Source organism: Callospermophilus lateralis, chromosome 14 (assembly GCF_048772815.1).
Source record: "Callospermophilus lateralis isolate mCalLat2 chromosome 14, mCalLat2.hap1, whole genome shotgun sequence".
In the NCBI taxonomy this organism is placed as follows: domain Eukaryota; kingdom Metazoa; phylum Chordata; class Mammalia; order Rodentia; family Sciuridae; genus Callospermophilus; species Callospermophilus lateralis.
In genome coordinates, this window is record NC_135318.1 from 94809402 (window position 1) to 94831160 (window position 21759).

General features: G+C 43.4%; 1 protein-coding gene across 3 annotated transcripts in view; it reads left to right on the top strand.

The window, feature by feature from the left end:
• LOC143379887 (nephrocystin-1-like) overlaps positions 1 to 21759 on the top strand; it is a 47936-nt gene that overhangs the window by 10970 nt on the left and 15207 nt on the right. Inside the window, exons 5-15 of one of the 3 annotated variants that reach the window (XM_076832602.2) lie at positions 617 to 830; positions 2292 to 2393; positions 5515 to 5606; positions 5909 to 5951; positions 6886 to 6970; positions 8905 to 8999; positions 10749 to 10877; positions 16066 to 16140; positions 17809 to 17919; positions 19155 to 19237; positions 21348 to 21424. In XM_076832602.2, coding sequence (XP_076688717.2) covers positions 617 to 830; positions 2292 to 2393; positions 5515 to 5606; positions 5909 to 5951; positions 6886 to 6970; positions 8905 to 8999; positions 10749 to 10877; positions 16066 to 16140; positions 17809 to 17919; positions 19155 to 19237; positions 21348 to 21424 — 1106 coding nt within the window. Of the gene's footprint in view, positions 1 to 616; positions 831 to 2291; positions 2394 to 5514; positions 5607 to 5908; positions 5952 to 6885; positions 6971 to 8904; positions 9000 to 10748; positions 10878 to 16065; positions 16141 to 17808; positions 17920 to 19154; positions 19238 to 21347; positions 21510 to 21759 lie in introns of those variants that run through there. The other 2 variants (XM_077105149.1, XM_076832603.2) reach the window with 2 other exon arrangements.

The window sequence follows — 21759 nt, forward strand, 5'->3', positions numbered from 1 at the left end:
CACTGATTAAGAGGAAAGAAATAAAATAGTGATGAAGATAAATGGCTCCAGGTATATCCAGATACTCCAGTATATTCAAGAGCTCTACCACTGAGCCACCGCCTCAGCCCTTATCCTAACTGGCTCTGATGGGAAGCTCACTGCAGGCAGACATTGTTCTAAACACTTTACGGATTGTCACTCACCTGATCCTCATGACAGCCTTAGGAGTCAGGTTCTGTTGTTATCTCAACTTTACTTATGAGAAAGGGAGAGCTCACAAGAAGGTCACCTATGGAAGAGAGAGAGCCAGAATCAAAACCCCCACTTGTGTTTCAAGCACTGTGTGAGAGCGCTGAAGCAGCGTGTCCCAAACGGGGGACCCAGGCCGTGGGTGGGGTGCTCTTGTCGCACAGGCATCGCTCAGATCAACCGGCTCCTTATCCACCCTCAGTCCTTCAGGTCACGCGTGCTCAGCACGGTTGTGGGACCCATTAGTTGTACTTTCCTTTCATTGCTTTTTTTTTGGCCAGCTCCAAAAATGGAACAGTTCTTCAGGGTACGGAGGTTCTGCTCCCACTGGGTTTGTACTCAAATGTTTTGTCAAGAGGTCTCCTCATACAAATGCTTTTTGTAGAACTGATGTGCTTACTGACAAAGAGGAAGATGAGGATTCTTCTGAGGAAGATGAAGAAGATGAAGATGATGACGGAATGGAAGAAAGTGGTGGAGAGGAAGAAGAATCAGAAGAGGAAGAGGAACAAGAAAATGAATCTCCTAAACAAACAAGTAGAAAATACATTGCTCTTGGAGATTTTACTGCTCAGCAAGTTGGGGACCTTACATTTAAGGTAAGTAGAGAAGACGGGGACCTAGTGTAAGGGGAATGTTTCTAAAGGCTCAATCTGTTTAAATAAGGAATTTACAAGCAGTAGTTATGTGAGAGTCTATTATTAACGTTACCTGTTCTAAAGATTTTTTAAAGTGGCTTTAGTGTTGATAAATCTTAACAAGGGGTAAAATTTTATAATTAGTTTCTGAATGTCATATGTACCAAGGTATTCAGGTGGGTTAGGCAGTGTCCTAGCTGAGGTAGGGGGAGCACTATCACACTTCTTCCTGTTGGCTTAGACTTGAAGGGGCGCACGTCCATTCTAGGCCTGTGCATAGATAAGTGGCAGGTGGGATAGAAAAATGAAGTTGTGGGGTCTTGTTTGTTTGTTTATGCAGAGCAGGGATCAGACCTGGCCTAGCCGGGCAGGTGATCTACCCCTGAGCTATAGCCTCAACCGTGCAGGTGTGGTTTGTAAAGGATTTGAGACAGTTTTCTGCTAGTGAAATGAGTCAAAGAAATTTTTATTGAATATATAAATCTTGATCTTTTGTTTAACTTCAAAGTGTGATACTCATTAATAGTAAAATATGCAAGAATATTGTACAACTAATATATTTATTGTTTTTTGTTTGGTTTGGTACCAGGGATTGAACATGGGAGTGCTTTACCACTGAGCTACGTCCCCACCCCTTTTTTATTTTTACTTTGAGACAGGGCCCCTTGCTAAGTTGCTTAGAACCTCGCCAAGTTGCTGAGGCTGGCCCCAAACTTGCAGTCCTCCTGACTCAGACTCCCAAGTCACTGAAATTACAGGCATGTGCTACTGCACTCAGCTAATACATTTTAATTCATAGGTTTTTTTTTTAACTTTATTGGAAAAATGCCACCAATACTAAATAATAATGTATATTCTAAGAAAGTCTTTGCGTTTACGTATCTTCAGTATCTTCAGTAGTGGAAATTACTGTTTTTCAAGGATGGATTATATTTCGTACATGGACAAGTATTGTTTTCAATGGACAAGTATTGTTGAAAACATGGATTAGGTAGGTAGGAACATTGGGTAAACTATTTTTGTTTCAAAATAGGGCTTAACTTTAATAGAATCATTTTTCTTCAGGGATTTATATGATACTCCTGGAAGAAATTTTCCAAAGAGAGACTTACAAATTCAAAAATATTTTCTGCAATAATCAAATTGCTAGAATAAGTACGGGTCCTCATAAATGCTTGTGGAAATGGTCCCCATTTGCATGTAGAACTTGAATGTGTGTTGAGCAACCCAAAGGAATGATTCATTTATAGTCACAAAGGTATTGGGTTATGGCAGTAGGGAGGCATTTTATAAAAGTTAGGATAAATATTGAATTAAGGAAATATTTCCTTTTTTCAGTATATATTTTAAAGCATTAGTAATGAAATGCTACTCATGACTATTGAGCTTTATTTTTAAATTTGTACTTTGTTTTGCTTTAAGAAAGGGGAAATTCTTCTTGTAATTGAGAAGAAGCCTGATGGTTGGTGGATAGCTAAGGACAGCAAAGGAAACGAAGGTCTGATTCCCAGAACCTACCTGGAGGTGAGTCTTTGTTGTTTATGCTTTCTCCTTCAGATAGATCTCATTTTCAGTTAAACATTAAGCTATATTCTTGGATCAGTTGACTAGAGAATGACTTGAAATTTAAATTTACTTTAGTTTCACAGATACAGGGCGTGAGGAAGACATTGTGTATTGAGGTCCTGGGGGCCTGTGAAGAGCTCGGGTGAAAGTAAGCCCAGGAGCATTCTCATCAGGAGGTGGCTCTGTGAGCTGGTGGTGTTTATAACAACTAAGAGGCATTTATCATCATAAAACATGGCCACTGTTCACTTGGTGTTTACTTCCACAAATACATGACCACCTTACCAAGATATCAGCATACTGTCCATGCCTGTTTGGTCCTGAGTCGCAGCACGTGCTGCATGGTACAAACACCTATCTGGATGAGCTCTGTCTGATGGAAATAAGAAACACCCACACACGGGATTCCAAGTCTTCCAGTGACCACACTGAGTTCCTGACAGTGGGGGCGGGGTTATTCTCTGACACCAGGGTGTTATTTTCCATATCAGCTCCTTAGCACCAGCCAGTGTCCAGCAACTCAGTTGGATTCTGGCCTTAACTCCTGGATTTAGCTCAGGTGTCCACACAGTAAGGGCACAGTCCCACTAGGCTGCCCTCTGTTCAAATGCCGGTCGCATGTCCCAGCAGCCACTTGTACTTCTGACTGATTGGCTAAAAATTCAGAAGTCTCCTCTCCTTCTGCAGGGGTCTGATGATTCCCTAGGGTGACTCACAGAACTCGGGAGAACACTTTCCAGTCTGTCCTCTGTATCTGAGGATACAGAGCAAAAATATCTTAAAACAGTTGCATCTATATTGAACATGTACAATTTTTTTCTTGTTGTTATTTCCTAAACTATACAATATAATAATCATTTATATGGCATTTACATTGTGTTAGAAATGATAGGTATTTTGTATATGATTTAAGGTATGTGGGAAGATGTGTACAGGTCATATGCAAATACTGTATCATTTTATATAAGTGACTAGAGCATCCTTAGGTTTAGTATCCATGGGGATTCCTGGGACCAGTCCCCTGAGGATACTGCGGGACAACTATACTTGGATGTACCAGTTTATTATAAAGGATGCAACTCAGGAACACAAGTGAAGAAGACACACAGGGCAAGATGTTGAGGTGGGGCGTGCAGGACCTAAGCATGCTGTTCCCCAAAGCCTTTGTGTGTTCACCTACCTGGAAGATACCCAAGCCCCAACCTCCCGGGGTTTCTATGGAAGTTTGGTTAATCTCATTAACTAAATCACTGACCATTGGTGATGAATTTACTCTCCAGCTCCTCCATCCTCCCCAAAGTTTGGAAGGAAGAGCTGAAGGTTCCAACTTCTAATCCCTTCCTGAAGCTGTCTGGGGGTCCTCTAGAGGCACCTCACTAGCCTGCACACTAGAATGGTTGAACTTCTTAGGAATAAGAAAACTTCTTAAGAATAAGAATTCAGGAAATTCCAAGAGTTTTAGGAATTCTTTACCAGCAAAAGACACAAATATATATTTTCATTATATACATTAAGAAGTAAACAAATAGGGGAATTATTTTTAATATTTTATATTGTCTAATATATCAAAAATATCGTTTCAACATATGATCTATATTTGGACATTGAGTTACTTGTTTTATATTAGGTTCAAAATCCAGTGTGTGTTTATGTGGACAGCACATCTCAACCTATGCTAATGTGAAGAGCTCAGTAGCCACGGGTGGCGAAGGGCTATGCACCAGGCAGGACAGGTCTAGGTCGTCCTTTGGAAGGCAGCAAGCATTCCAGCTCTTGGTGACATTTATTCAGGGTGTTTGCAACCTATAATCACCATCAATTATGCCACAAAGAACCTAGAATTAGCTTCTATGAATTACCAAAAAATCTCCCCAAAGCAGCTCACCTGAGGTAGCAGCATCTTCTCCCACGCGTGGAAGGAGTGTGGAGATGGCTTTCTGGCGCTGGTTCAGGCTCCACCTGGAATTCCATAGTGCCAGGTGAGGCAGCTCTTCCTGGGTTACCTCTTTAGTTAAGTCAGTGGCCAAATTCTTTAATGATTCTGAACAGCAAAAGGGAAAAGAGGAAAGAATCAAGAAATATGAGCTGCTATCTAAGGAGGTAAAAAGTTTTCTGGAAGTTTGAAAACTTCAGCCACGTCTCGACTACCAGCATATTTAGTCCCCAGGCCACACCTCGCTGCAAGGGAGGCTGTCTGGCCAGATGTAGTCTCAGCAGGCCCGATGAGTCAGGGGTTCTGCTAGAGAGGAAGAGGTGGAGGGTGGCCACCTGCAGCCTGTTTGGATCAGTCTGCATGTACCCCTTTGTAGACTCTTGGTTGTTCCTCTTGGGTGAATTCCTACATGCTTGTCAGTGCTTCAAAGGGTTTACACCTTTATATTTTGATTTATTTCGCCAATTTTGTCTTTGCAAAATTATGGCCTCCGATGTTAAGAGTGCTTATTTCTCCAGGCATCTGCCGAGGCTGGCCAATACCATTCTTTCTCAGCCTTTGCCAATGTGAACAACAAAACAGCCTCATAGTTTTTATTTGCACTTGTGATACTCCGAATGAGGCTGAGCATCCTTTCATATGATTTACGACCATTTGCATTTCTTCTTTGTGGATAACCAGTTCAGTTTCTTTGACCATTTTTCAAATGGATTTTTTTCTTGATTTATAAGAGCTTTTTATAAAATTAACCCTTAGAACTTGATGTTAATGGTTTCTTTATTGACCTTCAGCTGCGTGTATTTTTTATTAGTGAAATCTGCTAGCATTTCCATTTATGATTTTTTTTATTTTGGTATCAATTGCAAAGGGCTTTACCCCACATTTATTTTCTCCTATCAAAGGTAATTATTTTAATTTTTTTCATTTGAATAAATTCTACCTGGGATTTATTTTGGTGAAATTGCTGTTTACTTTAGTCTTTGTCATTGTTTCACATAGTGAACTTATCAGTCATGGGTTGAAATTTTTTTCCCTGTCACATACTAAATTCCCCTCTGTGCCTGAAAGTTTCTGAAAGTCGTAGCATTTTTATTGGTTGATTTTTGTGTTAGTTGGAAAGCACTTCCTGTTTCAACACTTTTCCAGCCCTGTGATAAAGAAGAGGAGCAGGCGACAAGTGAAGAGGGCAGTGAGGAGGACGCCAGGGGGACGACGAGTGAAGCCGGAGCTGATCAGAGGTATAGAGCGCCGGAGAGCGAGCAGCTTCTGCCGACTTTTTATTTATTTTTACTATTAAAATAATGCAAGATTTTCTTGAAATGGAGTCAACTTATACCTAGAGAGCTTTTCATATTATTGTTGACTTAAAGGTCATGGCTACTTTAGTTTTGTATTATTTTTAGTGCATTTAGTTCTAGCTTCAACTCGCCTAGAGATTGTTTGGTCTTCAGAATCTACTGAGTGTTTGTACTTGTTCTCTGATTCGTGTGGTGACGGGCAGAGGCTGCGCCTGCACTTACCTGCTCTTTCATCTCCCCAGAACTGATACCCACTGCAGTGCTGTTCAAAAAGCTATCTCAGAGGTTGGTATCTGCTGTCTTATTAATAATACCTTATATTGATGTCTTATAATATTTTTAGCAAATATTAGCAAACACTAAGACATTTGGGATGTCTTAGTGTTTTATTATCTATAGTTCTGGTTGAGTTCAGATTCAAACCAGGATGGAGACTCTTCAAGACTGCCTAGATCTACCTAGGCTCAGTTGTGGAAGGCGCAGGGCAGAAGGCTTCTCTTTCTGCCTTAGCAAACTTGAGCTGCCACCAGCATTTCTCATTAGGGCTTCTGTACAAGAAGAGTAGATCATCTCATTCGTGGTGTGATTTCAGAGCTCGGAATCTTTCTCATTGATCCTATCCAGATTATTTATTATTTTGGCAAAGGCTGGCATTAGATTTTAGTTATTATTTGAAAAGTCTGAAAAACCCAGAAAGGTAAGACACTATCTGTAATCCTATCATTTTAAAAAAATGACATGACAAAATGAAAATTCTCCACCCCGTGAGTAATCACCATGAACGGTTCAGTTAGCATCTTCCTGACCTTTTACTGCTCTTCTAACTCCCAAGGAGATGCTCGAGGTGCGGGTGGGTGGGGGTGCACTTACGCAAAGCACCTGACAGCTCCTCGGGCGTCAGTAGCGGTATCATCTGCTGAGTGGCAGTGCAGTATGGGGTGGGGCTGGAGCAGGAGCATTACAGACAGAATGTACTTGAAGCAGCTGATCTAGAAACACAAAGCTCTGCACCCGGCACTGTGTGGGCCCCAAGTCTTTGTGAGAGTGCAGATCCAGTGATGGCCATGTCCTCTCAGGAATCGGGTCACGTTGCAGCACTTTCCCGACATGTGCACGTGGTGTTTTCCCGTTGGGTTGTGCTTGCTGTGGTGCTGAAGGGACACAGTGGGGAGGTGAGGAATCATGGATGGATCACTTTTGTTTGTCCTCTCCTCGGCAGATGAACACCGTGGATGTGTTAACCAGCATGGGGGCTATCCCCGCAGGCTTCAGGCCTTCCACGCTCTCCCAGCTACTGGAGGAAGGTACGGTGGCGCTCGGCCTCTGCAGCCATGCTTGGAGGCTAATGTTTCTTTGGTAGCTAAAACAAGTTGAGGAAGGTGCGGAGTTTCACTTCTCTTTGGAGCATAAGCAAGGACCCCAGTTCTATGAGAGGCCCATCTGTTTACCTGTGTTGTGGGCTCCAGCCCTTCCCTAGTCTCTTTAATCGCCACCCCTTTCCTTCTCTCTAGCCTGCCTGCCCTGCCTTCCCCTGCCACCACTGTGAGCAGCGTACCACAGTGCCACCAGCCCATCCCGTCCCAGCGAGGAAGCCTCCCTTCCTCTCCTCCTCTTCACAGCAAGGGCTCTCCTAGAGCGTCTCCAGTGGGCTTTCTGATTCCTGTTCATCCCTGAATTTCCCGGTACTTGGCAACTTTTGTCTAGAAGCTCATTTTGGAGGGGAGTCATGAGGGACAGGCTGGCTCCTGTGTGCCTGAGCCATTAACTGTGGGTGGAAGGGCTACTTCAAGGTTACTTCTGCTGGGAAGATTCTTCCTGGACCTCCCCAAACAGCTGCCCCTTTCCATCCTGTAGTCTCAGGGTCCCTTCTACCTTGGCAGCGATGCCCGCTCTAGCAGTGCGGCTTCCCTCCCACCCCCGTGAGCACACGCACTAGTCTCATGTGCCTACTTCTCTGTTTCCTTTACTTAGCTGTAGGTCAACAAGGACTCTCGGCTCCATTTCCAGCTCCTAGAACAACCCATGGCACAGGGCAGGGACTCAAATTATTTCTTAAACAAATAAGTGATTTTATAATAAATGTTCTTCACGATAAACTATGGAAGAGGAGTATAAAAATGCTTATGTATCTCCCATATCCCGCGTGGGCAAGGGAATGGCTTCCCTCCGAAGGGATGGGCTGGCTGGGAAGTAACAGCTAAAAAAAGTACCACGAGATGACCTCAGAACACAGGAAAGCAGTTTCAGAGCAGGGGCATCGATGGGCAAAGCTGACCAGATGGGTCTAGCTCCTAACAAAGAATGGAGCCCGCGCTTGCTTTATTTATATCAGAACACATCAAAGACTTTTAGTAGAAAATTCTTCACCAAAGCAGGATAGAGGTGGGGGCAGGTAGGCTGCTCCGTTCCTGACAGGTCATACCCATCTCCGGTGCTGTGCAGCACCTTTTGGCAGAGTGGAGGGGGAGTTCACTTGCATTTGGTGGTCTTGATAGCAGAAGTGCCACTATAAGTTCCCAAATACGAGACCTACCCCCTCGCTGGCTTCAGTGCTGAAAAGGTCCTCGTGCATTTTGTGGATGGATTCCTGCACTTTTGTGTTAAGAAGTAAAACTAGGTTCTGGGGCCGGGCTCAGTGTAGACCACTTGCCTAGCACATGTGAGGCACTGGGTCTGATCCTTATCACCACGGAAGAGTAAATAAATAAAATAAAGGTATTGTATGCCTCTACAACTAAAATCATGTATGTGAAGAAAGAAGCAGGGCTGGGGCTGAATGGCAGAGCACTTGCCTAGCATGTGTGAGGTACCGGGTTCGATCCTCAGCATCACATATAAATAAATAAAAATAAAGTTACATCAACAACTAAAAAAAAATTAAAAAGAAGCAAAACTAATGGTTATGTATTTTTTCTAAAATATATAAAAAATGTTACAGATTTCTGCATTTTATAGAAATATTTGAATAAATCATCTTCATCATGAAGCATGTTGTTGGTCTAAACTCTTTAAGATCTTCCTTAAAACTATCTTAAAGTAGTCTTTTATCAGTTTTTATCTTAAAATTTTGAACATGATTCTATCTTGGTTCGTCTGTCTTGGAAAGCAAGTTGCTAGTAAGCCCCTTGGCATTTTGGAAATATCTGTTTCCTAAATTTGTAGCATAATGTCTTAAGACTTTTGGTTTTGAATTTCATTCTTCTTTTCATAAGAAAATAAAGGAAAGCTGTTTTTTCAGGGAATCAGTTTCGAGCAAGTTACTTTCTACAACCTGAGCTCACAGCGTCACAGCTGGCCTTCAGAGATCTGATGTGGGACGCGAAGACAGGCACCGTGAGTACAGCGACAGCAGAGAAGCTGCAGCCTGGCTGCGGTTGTCCTGGGGCCAGCACATGAGTGACATGTGGCTTTAAACCAGTGGTGTTCACATAGCCAAGGCAGCACCTAGACTTGGTCCCCTGACTCTGGTTTCTCTTAGCGGTTGCGCCCTCCTCCCATCGCCACAAAGGACGTAATACTGAGTCTCCCTGTTCATCATGCTTTACCTCAGTGTCTTCATCTGGGAACAGGGATGACAGTCCCTGGTTGTGAGAATTTACGAAGGCTTTGGCAGAGCCTGGCAGAGTATGAGAATACAGTCAGTGTTGGCCAGCACTGTGCTTTGGATAGATGCCCCACGGCCCATGGGTCAAGGCTTGCTGCCAGCCTGAGGGCTATTGGGAGGCGGTAGGACCTGGAGCTGGGGCCTAGTGGGAGGAAGTTACATGGCTGGGCCACACCCATGAAGGGATTGTGGGACCCCAGCCCCTGCCTCTCTCCCATCTGCTTCCTGGCTGCTGCGAGGTGACACATCACGCCACCATGTGCTCCCCGCTCTGATTCCCTGCCTCGCCACTGGCCCCAAAACAGTGGAGCCAAGCGACCATGGACTGAGACCAAGAGCTGAGCAGACTTTGCTCTCTGCAAGCTGCTCATCTCAGATCTCTTGCAGTGGGAAGCTGCCAGCTCCATCAGGAGGAATAAGAGTGACATGATCTTAGTTGAGTGGGAATGAAGAAGTCGGCAGAACTTCATGATCACACTTTTTGGGTACCACCAAGAATAAAAGATTTTTGCTATCCCAGTATTTGAAGTAGAATATGCTCTTGATCTTTAATTCTACTTTATATCTGCCTGTAACAGATATAAACTGCATTAGAGTATGTCACTCCCTTCCCGTTTACCTTGACTTTACCCCTCAGTGGTGGCCAGGGTGGTAGGAAGTGGGGGTGCAGAACTTGGTGCCCCTATTCCTCTCACCCTGAGCATCAACTGGCGCCTTAGTAGGAGGTGCTGTATTGCAAGTGGGCAGAGAGGGGCTGCTTGGTGCACCAGTGCTTGAGCAGATCACAGTTAATGTCATGAACTTGTGCCCAGGAACTAAAAACCCAGCTCTCATTACTGAAATAAAAATGTGACAGATTATTGAAATTATCTTATCTTTTGCAACAATATAAATTATTTAAATGAAAAGGCTTGTGATCGTAAAGCAGAATGTAAAATTTAGCTAATTGAAGCTGTTCTTTAAAAATAAAAATATAGAATGTGAGTTTATTTATTCACAATCTGACCTTTATCTGTAAAATAGATTTGAACAATCAGACCAAACATTACATTCTATGTCAAAGCATCTAAGAAGCCAAAGAGGAGGTAGCTGGGTGACATTAATGCCAGGTGTCTTGGTTGTCATGCCAGGGCAATTGTCTACAATTTCACACATCATATGGGAATGGACCTGGAGACTGGAATACAGTGATTTGAGGGTCAGGTCATATATTTTACCTGCTAGTACTAGTAGTCTTTTCATTGAAGTTTTTAAGTGATTAAGAAAAATGCAAATATTTCAAATATAACTTTATGCAAAATTTACCTGAAATAACTGGGTTTGATTTTGAACAGACTATTGAAACTCTGTGTATGTATATCCATGTGAAAGTTTTCCTTTTTGTATTCTATGTATATCTTCTTAAGCTATATTTTACAAATGATGCTTTGGAAATGGATTTGTACTACTATTAATAGGTTTTTGTATTTTTCTTTCAGATTAAGTCAAGGCCAAGTCGTGTTTCCTTAATCCTCACCCTGTGGAGTTGTAAGATGATTCCTCTCCCAGGAACGAGCATCCAGGTGCTCAGCAGACATGTTCGCCTCTGTCTGTTTGATGGCAGTAAGGTAAGCTCACCGAGTTGAACCATCTCACACAGGATGACAGAGAAGCCCTTCTGTGATACCACATATTAAATGTGGAGTGCACTGTGTGTGTGAGTACGTGGTACTGCAGTGGGTTAACCCTGGCTCTTCAGTTGCTATGTGTCTGATGTTGGTACACACACAGTTAACCCATCTGGGCCTTAGATTTCTTCACTTATGAGGGGGACTGGTACCTGTCTTCTAGTATTGTGTACAGTTCAGGTCTAAGTATAGAGCAATGCATTTTTGAAAATGCAATGTATATCCAGCTCCCCAGTCAAGATATGGAGCATCGCCATCTCCTGTGAGGTCTCCTGGAATCCTTTTCTACTCAGCTCTTCCGTGATTCCTAAAAGACCATTTTTTACCTAATACCAAATGATAGTCTGAATGACTTCTAAAAAAATAATATATCTTTCATGAGATGTAGCTTAAGTGGTGTTTAGGTAGAAATTCGTAGCTTTAATTGCATATACTAGAAAGAGGGAAAGTTTAAAATCAGTGATCTAAGCTGGGAACTTAAGAGACTAGAAATTGAAGAGTGAGTTAAACCTAAGATTGTAGAAAAGAGGAAATAACAAAGAGTAGAAATTAATGAAATAGAAAACAGATGGGCAGAAGAGAAAATCAATGGAGATTAAGGTTGATTCTTTGAATGAAGAGATTAATAAAATTGAAAGATGCCCAGAAAGACTGACCAAGATACTTTAAAAAGAGTGAAAGAAAGCTGGGTGAGATGGCACATGCACACCTGTAATCCCAGCAGCTCTGGAGGCTGAGATAGGAGAATCGTAAGTTCAAAGCCAGCCTCAGCAACAGTGAGGTACTAGGCAACACAGTGAGACCCTGTCTCTAAATTTAAAAAAAAAAAAAAAAAAAAAAACAGGGCTGGGGATGTAGCTCAGTGGTTGAGTTCAATCCCTGGTACAAAAAAAAAAAAAAAAAAGGAAGAAAACAAATTATCAATATCTCCCATTGAAATAGAAACATCGTTACTGATCCTGCAGACACTGAGGACAATAAGGGATATTATAAGGAATTATATGCCAGTAAATCTGACAACATTGATGAAATAGATAATTTTATAAAAAACCATAATTTACTGAAACTGACATAAGAAGAAATAGAAAATTTGAATTTCTCTTTTAAAGAAAATACAACTTCAATTAAAAAACTTCCTACAATGAAAACTCCAAGTCCTTATGGCTTCACTCTAGTGACTTCCCGCAAACATTTAAGGAAGAAATAATACCCATCTTATGCAAACTCTTCCAAAGAATAGAAAAGGAGAAAACATTCCCTAAAGTATTTCCTAAATCTAGGAAAAACATGACAACAAATGATGACATTGTAAGACCAGTATCCTTCATGGATATAGAAACTAAAATCCTAAATAACATTCTCAAGTTGGATCTAGCAATTTATAGAAAGGACAGTAGGTCACAACCAGCTGGAATTTCTCCCCATGTTCAGATGTACATACCTGTGCAGCCAGCATTGGACATGCGAAATTGTGATGTTATTTCATCATATTAGTAGACAAGAAAAAATCATGTGAACATCTCAATAAACATAGAAAAAACATTGACAAATTCCAGTGTCCATTCACGAGTTTTAAAAAATTATCTACAAACTAGGAACAGATGAGAACTTCTTCAAATTTATAAAGAACAAGAAAAACCTAAATTACTATCATTGACAGTGAAATGTAGAATTTTTTTTTTCTTAGTCTAAGATTAAGAACAAGTCAAGGATGCTAAGAAATAAAAATATAACTCAGTTTTTTAAATGAGCAAAAACTTGAACAGGCCCTTCAAAAAAGAAAACATGAGAAACCAAGAGGCATATAAAAATATACCTAACATGTAGGGGAATGTAAGTCAGAATTTACAGTGAGAGACCCACTTAGATGCTCCATACAAAAAGCCCACCTTAAATAGAAAAGGTAAGTTAAAGGGACGAGGGTTCACTATTCAAGATATTAATGTCAGGCTGGGAATGTGGCTCTGTTGTTGAGCACTTGTCTGGCATCTGCAAGGCCCTGGGTTCAACCCCCAGTGCATTAAAAAAAAAAAAAAAAAAAAAAGTCAAAGTAGATACATACCCAGTCACCCCATGTTAGAGCTTCAAAACACATGACCTAAAAATTGATGGAACTGAAAAAAGAAATGGGAAAAGCCACCATTATAATTGGAAACTTCACTACTGTTCTCTCAGGAATATAGAACAAGCAGACAGAAGATGAGAAAGGATATTAGGAATTGATTAACCTATTGACAAACTAGGTAGAATCAGTATTGAGCAGCACTTCACCTCTAAACAGTAAGAAGCACATTCTAAGTGCATGTGGAATATCCACCAGTCTACACAGGCGGACCTGGGTCAGAAAGTAAACCCAAAAAACCCAAAAAAAAGAGTTGAGAGCCATGTACCATATGGCCTTTGAGCACATGAGATTAAGCTAGATATCAGTAACAGAAAGATCCATGGGCAAAGTCTTCAAATGCTTGGAAATGAACAGATTTCTAAATAATCAATGAGTCAAAGGGAAATTAGAAAATATTTTGTACTAAACACAAAGTGGAAGTGAAACAGTCTGGTAGATGTCAGCTAAAGCCTAGTTAGAGGGGTTCCCAGAGTGGGTGGGAGCCACAGGACAGCTCCTCACGGCCTCACCCCCTGAGCTGAGGAGCCCCAGGCCTCCATGGACATGCAGGCAGAGGCCCTCTGGGGAGGGGACTCCAGGGGGAGCAGGGTGGCCGTCAGTGTGGAATCCTGACAGGGAGTGTCTGGAAGGCAGACAGTGTGAGGAGCAGTGCGCATCTGTCCTAAAAACAGCAGAGGGCACTGAAGGAGGTAACATGATAAGATTCATGTTCTGGAAAGATCTCTGGCTCCTCTCCAAAGAATGGATTAGAGGACAGCCAGAGGGGACTCAAGTGGACCACTGGGGGCAGGGCCATGGCACAGCATGGCAGGCAGAGGACAACAGGCATCATCTTCAAGAAGCAAAATCTGGATCCAGCTTGCTTAGGATTGCCCCTGACGCTAGCATTTGCACAACATGGGACCTTGACCTTGCTCTCAGGCTCCTCCTCTTGTACCTCCTGGGATCAATGCGAGGAAACTGGGTTAATATAAGTAAAGCACGGAGAACAACACATGGAGCATAATAAGTGCAACCAAAAGAGTGATGACGATTACAGCTTGGGTGGAGATCAGATGGGGGGAGATGCAGGAGGCGGGAACCAACGGGACTGGTGGTGGGCTGAGTGTGGAGGGTGGAGGGAGAGCCGGTGTGGAGCGGGCAGTAGGTCTCAGACATCCACTCCTGGATAGACCGTGGTCACACGCACACAGGTAGGGAGGACTGGGTGTGGCGCTGCCCTGGTGGTTTTCTTCCACCTGAACTTGGAGTAAGGGTGACCAGAGGGCTACTGTGCACAAAAGCACCACTGCAAACGCGCCAGGAGGTGTCAGCAGTGACCAAGAAGAGAGAACCTGCTGTACGCTCCTGTTCTCATGCGAGAACAGGAAACAAAAACTAGAATTTCACTTTAATAACATGAAAATATGGGATTCATTTTATATCCAGATGATAGAAGTTCATTAATGAAATTAATTTTTATCAGAGTTGGAAATTGAGAAGTTTTACATCACATTTAATAGTTAGAAAAATGCATTATTTGCTTTTTGAAGGCTTCTTTAACAAATCTAGCCTATTACAAATGAAAAGCTCTGTTGTCGAGCCTGGGCAGCGCCACTCCAGGATGCCCTCCCAGCACCCACCGTCCTCACAGGGCAGGAGTACCCACACCTGCAGCGTCGGGGGAAGCCTCAAGCCTCTGGGTCTGTTGCCTGCTTTTTTTGTTGTTGTTTTATTTTCTAGGGCTGGGAGGGAGTCCGGCTTTGTTCTCTCTCCCTGTTGTCCTCTGTTCTCTTTCCTCCTTCTTGCGTGTGGCTTGGACGTTTCTTAGAACTCCATTCTGAATTATACTTGGTGTCGAGTGGTCTCTGGGTGGCTTCCTGGGTGCTTGCTGTTGGTGTCATTTTACACACCCAGCTGAACACACAGGCAGTGTTCTGGTTGGAGAGAGAGGCAGAGACTGTCCCTCTCTCTAATTCTCTTTGTCCTCATTCACTCACAACTGGCTTGCACATTTCCTGTACATACTCTGAAACCACATCACCCAGTCTTACAATTTTTGCTTCAACCATCCACTGAGAAAATTTGTAGTATTTAGTCAGATCTTTACTGTTCCCATTGATCTCCTTCCCGATGTTCCAAGATTCCTTCTTTAGATTGTTGTCCCTTCTGTACAGAGAGTGTCCTTTAACCATCCTTTCAGGGTGACAGATTCTCTTAAACTAGCTTTATCTGAGTATCTGTCTCCCCTCCTCCCTAAAGGACCTTTCCATTAGATGTGGGACTCTGGGTTGACAGTTCTTTTCGTCTACCACTTAAACAACGTGGTGCTACCTCTTCCTGGCCTCTGGTTTCTGCCGAGACACTCACTGCCATCTGAGTCATTCCTCTGGCTTAACCTGGCTGTTTTTCTCTCTTGCTACCTTCAGTGGTTTTTTTTTTTTTTTTTTTTCCTGTTTACTTTAGAAGTGTGGTGTACCTGGCACAAACCCTTTTGGGTCTCCCCTGTTTGGAATTTGCTCAGCTTCTTAAATCTGTAGGTTTCTGTCTGGCTGAAATTGGGGATTTTTCAGCCATTATTTCCTACAGTACCTTTTAAACTCCTCTCCTCTGGGACTCCGATGACACAAGGGTTAGATCTTCTATTTTAATCCTGTAGGCTTCTGAGTTTCTACCTGAAGTGTCACTTCCTCTTCTAGTAAGCATATCTCAGATATTGAGTATTCACTTGATATGGTTTATTACTGTCACAAGGGCACAAATCTGAATCTATTTTATCAGTTCCTTCATTGTTTTATTAAGAAGTATTGGGACTCTTGTTTTCACTGTTTGAAAAGTTAGATGCATACTATATTGGATGTAGAAAGAAACCCAGATCTTACAGAACTGCATGAAATAAAAAATGGAACCCCTTCCTCTCCCTCTGCCCTGACCAATATAGCCACTGGTAATTATCTGGGACTCGGAAGGGTGATGTTTCAAAGAACTTCCTACAGCCTGATCTGAAATAGGAAAATCTTTCAGGTCCTGAGCAACATTCACACTGTGAGGGCCACGTGGCAACCCAAAAAGCCCAAAACCTGGACCTTTTCTCCCCAGGTAAGAAATCTGCTGAGTAGCAGAACGGGAAACACCCTTCTTTCCTCCTGGGCGATCAGCAGTTAAGACCTGAGACGAGGCTGTGGAGGCTTCACATTTAGCACAGAACACGTGGAGCCTCATGTGAACCCTTAGATTCTTTACTGTTCTAGGAGGACTTTGATTAAAATTATTTGTGTTTCTGACTCACCAAGGTTATAATTCCAATGAATCATCCTATTCATTGGATTTCAATTTTAGGAAATGCCCATTTGATGAAAAATGCAGACAAGAAGATAAAATTTAGGAAGTGAAGTGTTTTTTCAGAAATGGAGTCTTACGACTGCACTAATGACAGTTGTGTTTTCCTCTGATGAATGAAAGGTGACGCCTAAAGAACCAGTACACTCCAGACTGTCAGAACTGGGATGAGGTTAAGGTTTATACCACTGAGTCAGGCTCGTAGGGATGGATGCTAGTGAATCCAAGATGTCTCTCTGTTCTTTTTATAATACGAATTGTCTGTAGTTCACCTACTTCCACCCCCAGGTTTCATTACTTGAGTGTTTACTTCCCTCCCACAACTAACTCCCTTTATTACTGCACCCTAATTACCCTTCTCCTAATAAAGATCTTAACGCAAATGGGGGTTCATCGAGAGGGCACTGGCTGTGAGTGAGGCCCGCCACTCTCTGGGTGCTGCAGGCATCCTTGCTTGACTACAGCACAATGCCTGAAAGTGAGCGTGGCCTCCTGACCTCTTGACCTCCCTGCCTCCAGGGAGACACACCACATATCTTTGGGCCTGTCATTTTACAGTTCTGTGACGCACAGCTGTGTGTCATGCTTTCTCAGGATATAAAGGTGAGCTTTGGGAGGAATAACTAAGTGCTTGTCACCTTCCTGAATGAATGGAGGCATCCGTTACGTGCCCACATTGTTCCTAGGTGCATGAGGGTTTACTTGTATGTCAGTGGGGAAGAAACACAGCTGCAAATAATAAGAATGCTCTTTACTTAGGATGCTCTAGCCACGCACAGGCCCTTGGGTCCCCGCTTTATTCAATCCTTAGAGTTGCCCTGTGGGGCGGGCACTATGGATTACTCCGGCTCAGGCAGGCTGTGAGGATATGGGGCTCCAAGTGCTTTGGGAAACACAGAGGAGGGGGAAGTTAATTCTAGCCCTTGAGCCTCAGGAGGTTTTGTAAAAGAAAACTAGACCTTAAAGACTGGGTAGGGTTTTATAGGCAAGAAAGGGAGGATGTGCTGTGTACGGAGAGGGGTAGGAGGAGCCCAAGGGGAGGGGGCCTGTTCCAGGAAGGCATCAGGAAAGCCCAGCAGACGTGTGTGCCCAGCCACTCAATTCTGTTTAAAATGAACAGTGATTGGCATAAAAACCTTATAACATATGCCAGGTGGGCCTCGAGCACCTCGGGGGCGGTGTGCCGCACACGTTGTATGTTAGCCCTGCTCGGAGAAAAGTAAGTGAAGAGAAAGATGTTTCCCTCAACAAGGGAGCTGAGTGTGTTTACCAAGTCAGTGGTGTGGATGGGTCAGTCCGTCTGCTCTTAACTTTCCTTAAGAGACCTTTGTGGTAATGCAGAGGCACAAGCCTTGTGTTTGGATGGGGCAGACCGCCCCTTCCCACTGTGCACTGTGGTCAGTAACCCACGTTTCTTTATTGTTCCAGGTCACTGGCATCTTGCCATGCTTGCTCCATGGCGACTGTTTTATCAGGTCCAATTCTTCATCTCCAGACCTGGGAATATTATTTGAACTTGGAATTTCTTATATTCGCAATGTATGTCAGACGCAAGATAATAATAAGATAAGATATAATATACCAGTTAAAAGGGAATTGGCAGGCCAGGTGCCGTGGTGCAGGCCTGTGATTTCACCGACTCAGGAGGCTGAGCAGGAAGATGGCAAGTTCAAAGCCAGCCTCAGCAACTTTGAGAGGACCTAAGCAACTTAGTGAGACCCTGTCTCTAAATAAAAAAGTAAAAGGGATGGGGATGTGGCTCAGTGGTGAAGCACCCCTGGGATCAGTTCCCAATACAAGGAAAAAAAAAAAAATGAGTGCCAGAGTGTGTGTGTCTGTGAGTGAAGTCCTAGAGGGTCTCCCTGGGTGGGATTTTCATCTCTGGCAGAGAGAGCTGGCAGTGCTCATGATTCTTAGGCAGTGCTGCTTTCTCAGTGGCATTTAAGATGAACAGGACCTGCTTACATGTTGTAGCACCAGTGAACGCCAGAGCTCCTAAAGAAAGGAAATTCAGAACAGAAGGGGTTTTCAGAAAGTGATCAGAAGCACCGTGGCACTCCAACCCCAGGACCCAGTGCACCTGGCCCTACAGTCAGCAATTCTTATTGAGAGACCTGGCCAAGTGGCGGTTCTGTGCAGAGAACACCAGAAGCATGGTGTCATGTGAACTGCTGGAGCCGAGGTGTGGCTGTGCTAGCAGCCCCCCATCTCCCACCCACTAGCAGCATCTGAATGCAGTATAGGAACCCGGCCCCTCGTAGCCCAGAGCCACCACAGGTACCCTGTGTACTGCATCATCCCGCGTTTCTTTAGGACAAGTACACCCAGGGGAGTCGCAGATGAGTCAGAGCGAGGAGAGGAGCAGCCTGGAGCCAGGCCCAGTGGCCTCTGGCAGTGAACAGTGGGGCAGACTTCCAGGTGTCAAGGCCTTTGCATGCTGAATCCCCACAGTCCACTGCAGGGGGACAGAGCTTGCTGATCCAGGAGCACCCATGTGCCTCTGGGTGATGCCACAGGAAGTGCTCAGCTCCTGAGGCACCTGTTAGCACATCATCAGTTTCAGGGATTTTCAAGGGAAATTTTGACAAAATGTGAGCATCACTTAAAGTGCCACCTCTGCTCTACCGTGGGACCCACCACGTTTCATTTTATTTTCTGGGGCAGAACTGCTTAGCCCTAAGGGGGGATACTGGCCTTGTTCCTTTCAGGGGCTTGCATGTGCTTATAATTTGACTCGTTCAGATGTTGTTTCTCAGACTTGTTTTATTTCCTAGTCAACGGGTGAGAGAGGAGAGTTAAGTTGCGGCTGGGTGTTTCTCAGGCTCTTCGATGCCAGTGGCGTTCCAATACCAGCAAAGTAAGTGCGCTGTGTATTCCTAGCAGTTGTGTGATTTTGTAGAAGTTCTTTTTTTAGGATCAAGGAACTCAGATTTGTTCTGTTGGCATGTCAACAGCTTTTGGGGCGAGGGCTTTTAATGTTGATTTTAGTGTTGTATAAAGTAAAATATGAAAGCAACACACGCACTCTCACCCAGAGAGGAAGAAGGACACATAGGACGTGTTCTAGAATATGCTTGCACTGTCTGTCTGCTGGGACTGTTCCCTGAAGTACTGGCACATTCCACCATGATGAAAACAGTGCGAAAGCTAAGTCCAGGGTCCCCAGGTCCTCTGCGAATCTGTGTAGGACATTGAAATTATAGCAGTTTTTTTAATATTTATTTTTTAATTGTAGTTGGACACAATACCTTTATTTATTTATTTTTATGTGGTACTGAGGACTGAACGCAGGGCCCCACACTTGCTAGGCAAGTGTTCTATCTCAGCCTCAGCCCTCCTGTAAGCAAATTTTAACTTTAAAAGCATAATGCAAGCTAGAAGCAAATATCATCATGCATACCACAAAGTTGGAATGTTGTTAGCCCTAATGTAAAAAGAGCCCTTGAAAATTAATAAGTAAAAGATCATCTGAATATTTATTTATTTATTTATTGGTTCCAGTGATTGAACCCAGGGGTGCTTAACCACTGAGCTACATCTCCAGCCCTTTTTATTTTTTTATTTTGAGACAGAGTCTCGCTGAGTTGCTTAGGACCTCACTAAGTTGCTGAGGCTGGCTTTGAACTTGTGATCTATCTGCCTCAGCCTCCCAAGTCACTGGGATCATAGGCATGTGCCTCCTCACCCAGCTCATATGAATATTTAAATGGGGAAAATAAAGATCTAAGTCTAGGATATAAACAAGACATTCACAGAGGGCTACAGATGGACAAGCAGTAGGGAGGATGGGGATCAAGATCCTAAATTTGTCATTACAGAAACTCAGGGTGCTGGGTCCCACACTGCCTGTATAACAGGAGGTATGCGCCATAGTATCCAAATTCCCACCACCTTTAATCTAGGGGAATAATTCCTACCCCACAAGCTCCTGGTGAGGATTAACTTGGATAACATGCCCTGCACAGCCTCCTTACCACTGGGCAGACGTGAAAGTTCTGAACCCTAGTTTCTAGCCTCATCCTAGCCGGAGCAGGAGGGCGCCCTGTTATCAGGAGTTAATACAGAAACCCAAGTTTCTTATGATTCTTTAAAAAATATGTTCAGGATTTTCATTTATACTTAGAAGAAAAAAAAATAAGGAAACATCTAAAATTCCACCTTGGCAAAGTGAGGTCCCAGTTATTTCCTAGGAGGTGGAGCTCGGTCGATAGGGAAGCATTCTGATGTGTATTATGAGGCACAGGGAGTCACAGGGTGGGTGACAGGGCAGGAGACTTACTGAACTAGGGGGAAGGACAGAGGAATTTTTCACTTTTTACGTGTCCTGTCTATGCCATTCCAACATTTTTCTTAAATATTTATTTTTTAGTTATAAGTAAACACAATATCTTTATTTTTTATTTTATGTGGTGCTGAGGATCGAACCCAGTGCCTCACGCATGCTAGGCAAGCGCTCTACCTCCAAGCCACAACCCCAGCCCCCATTACAACATTTTACAACGATCTGTATTACTGTTTTATTTTAAAAATCATATAAATTCATAATGGCTTAATTTCAAATATTGATTCAACACATTTAAAAACAGTAATTACTTGCTATTAACAAGTCATTCAAGTCAAAACATCTTTATTTTTATTTGTTTATTTTTATGTGGTGTTGAGGACCGAACCCAGTGCCTCACGTGTGCAAGGCAAGTGCTCTACCACTGAGCTACAGCCTCAGGCCCATCTTAATAACAAAAAGTAATCTTTCTCATTTTCATATAAATACATTTCCTGGGTTGAGCTTGGGACAGAGTCTCTTGGCTGAGATGACACCCCATGGAAGGGTCGACACTGTCATTCTCATTCATCAATGAGACATAAATAGAATGAATACATTTGTGCTAAAAATGTTTCACTTCTGGTTCGGGTGTCTACGGAATGCCCGCCATGCGCAGCCATCATAGTATGTTATTCTTTCACAGAACTTACGAGCTCTTCTTGAATGGTGGCACTCCTTATGAAAAAGGTGTTGAAGTGGACCCTTCAGTGTCCAGAAGAGGTACGCAGTGGGGCGCTGCCTTCTGTCAGTCAGCTTTCCGTCACTGTGACAACGTACCTGAGATAATCAACTTCAGAAGAAAGAGGTTTATTTTGCTTCACGGGTTTCCGTCCATGATTGCTTGGCCGGTTCTTTGAGCCTGTGACGTCATGGTGGGAGCACATGGCAGAGGAGGCCTGTTCATCTCATGGTTGCCAGGACTCAGAGGAAGGGTTGGGGCCCAGTATCTTCAACTGACCAGTGTCCTAGCCTCCTCCCATAAGGCCCCATCTCTTATAGGTCCCACACCTTCTCCCTCGGTGCCACAGGCTGGTGACCAAGCCTTTAATTTGTGG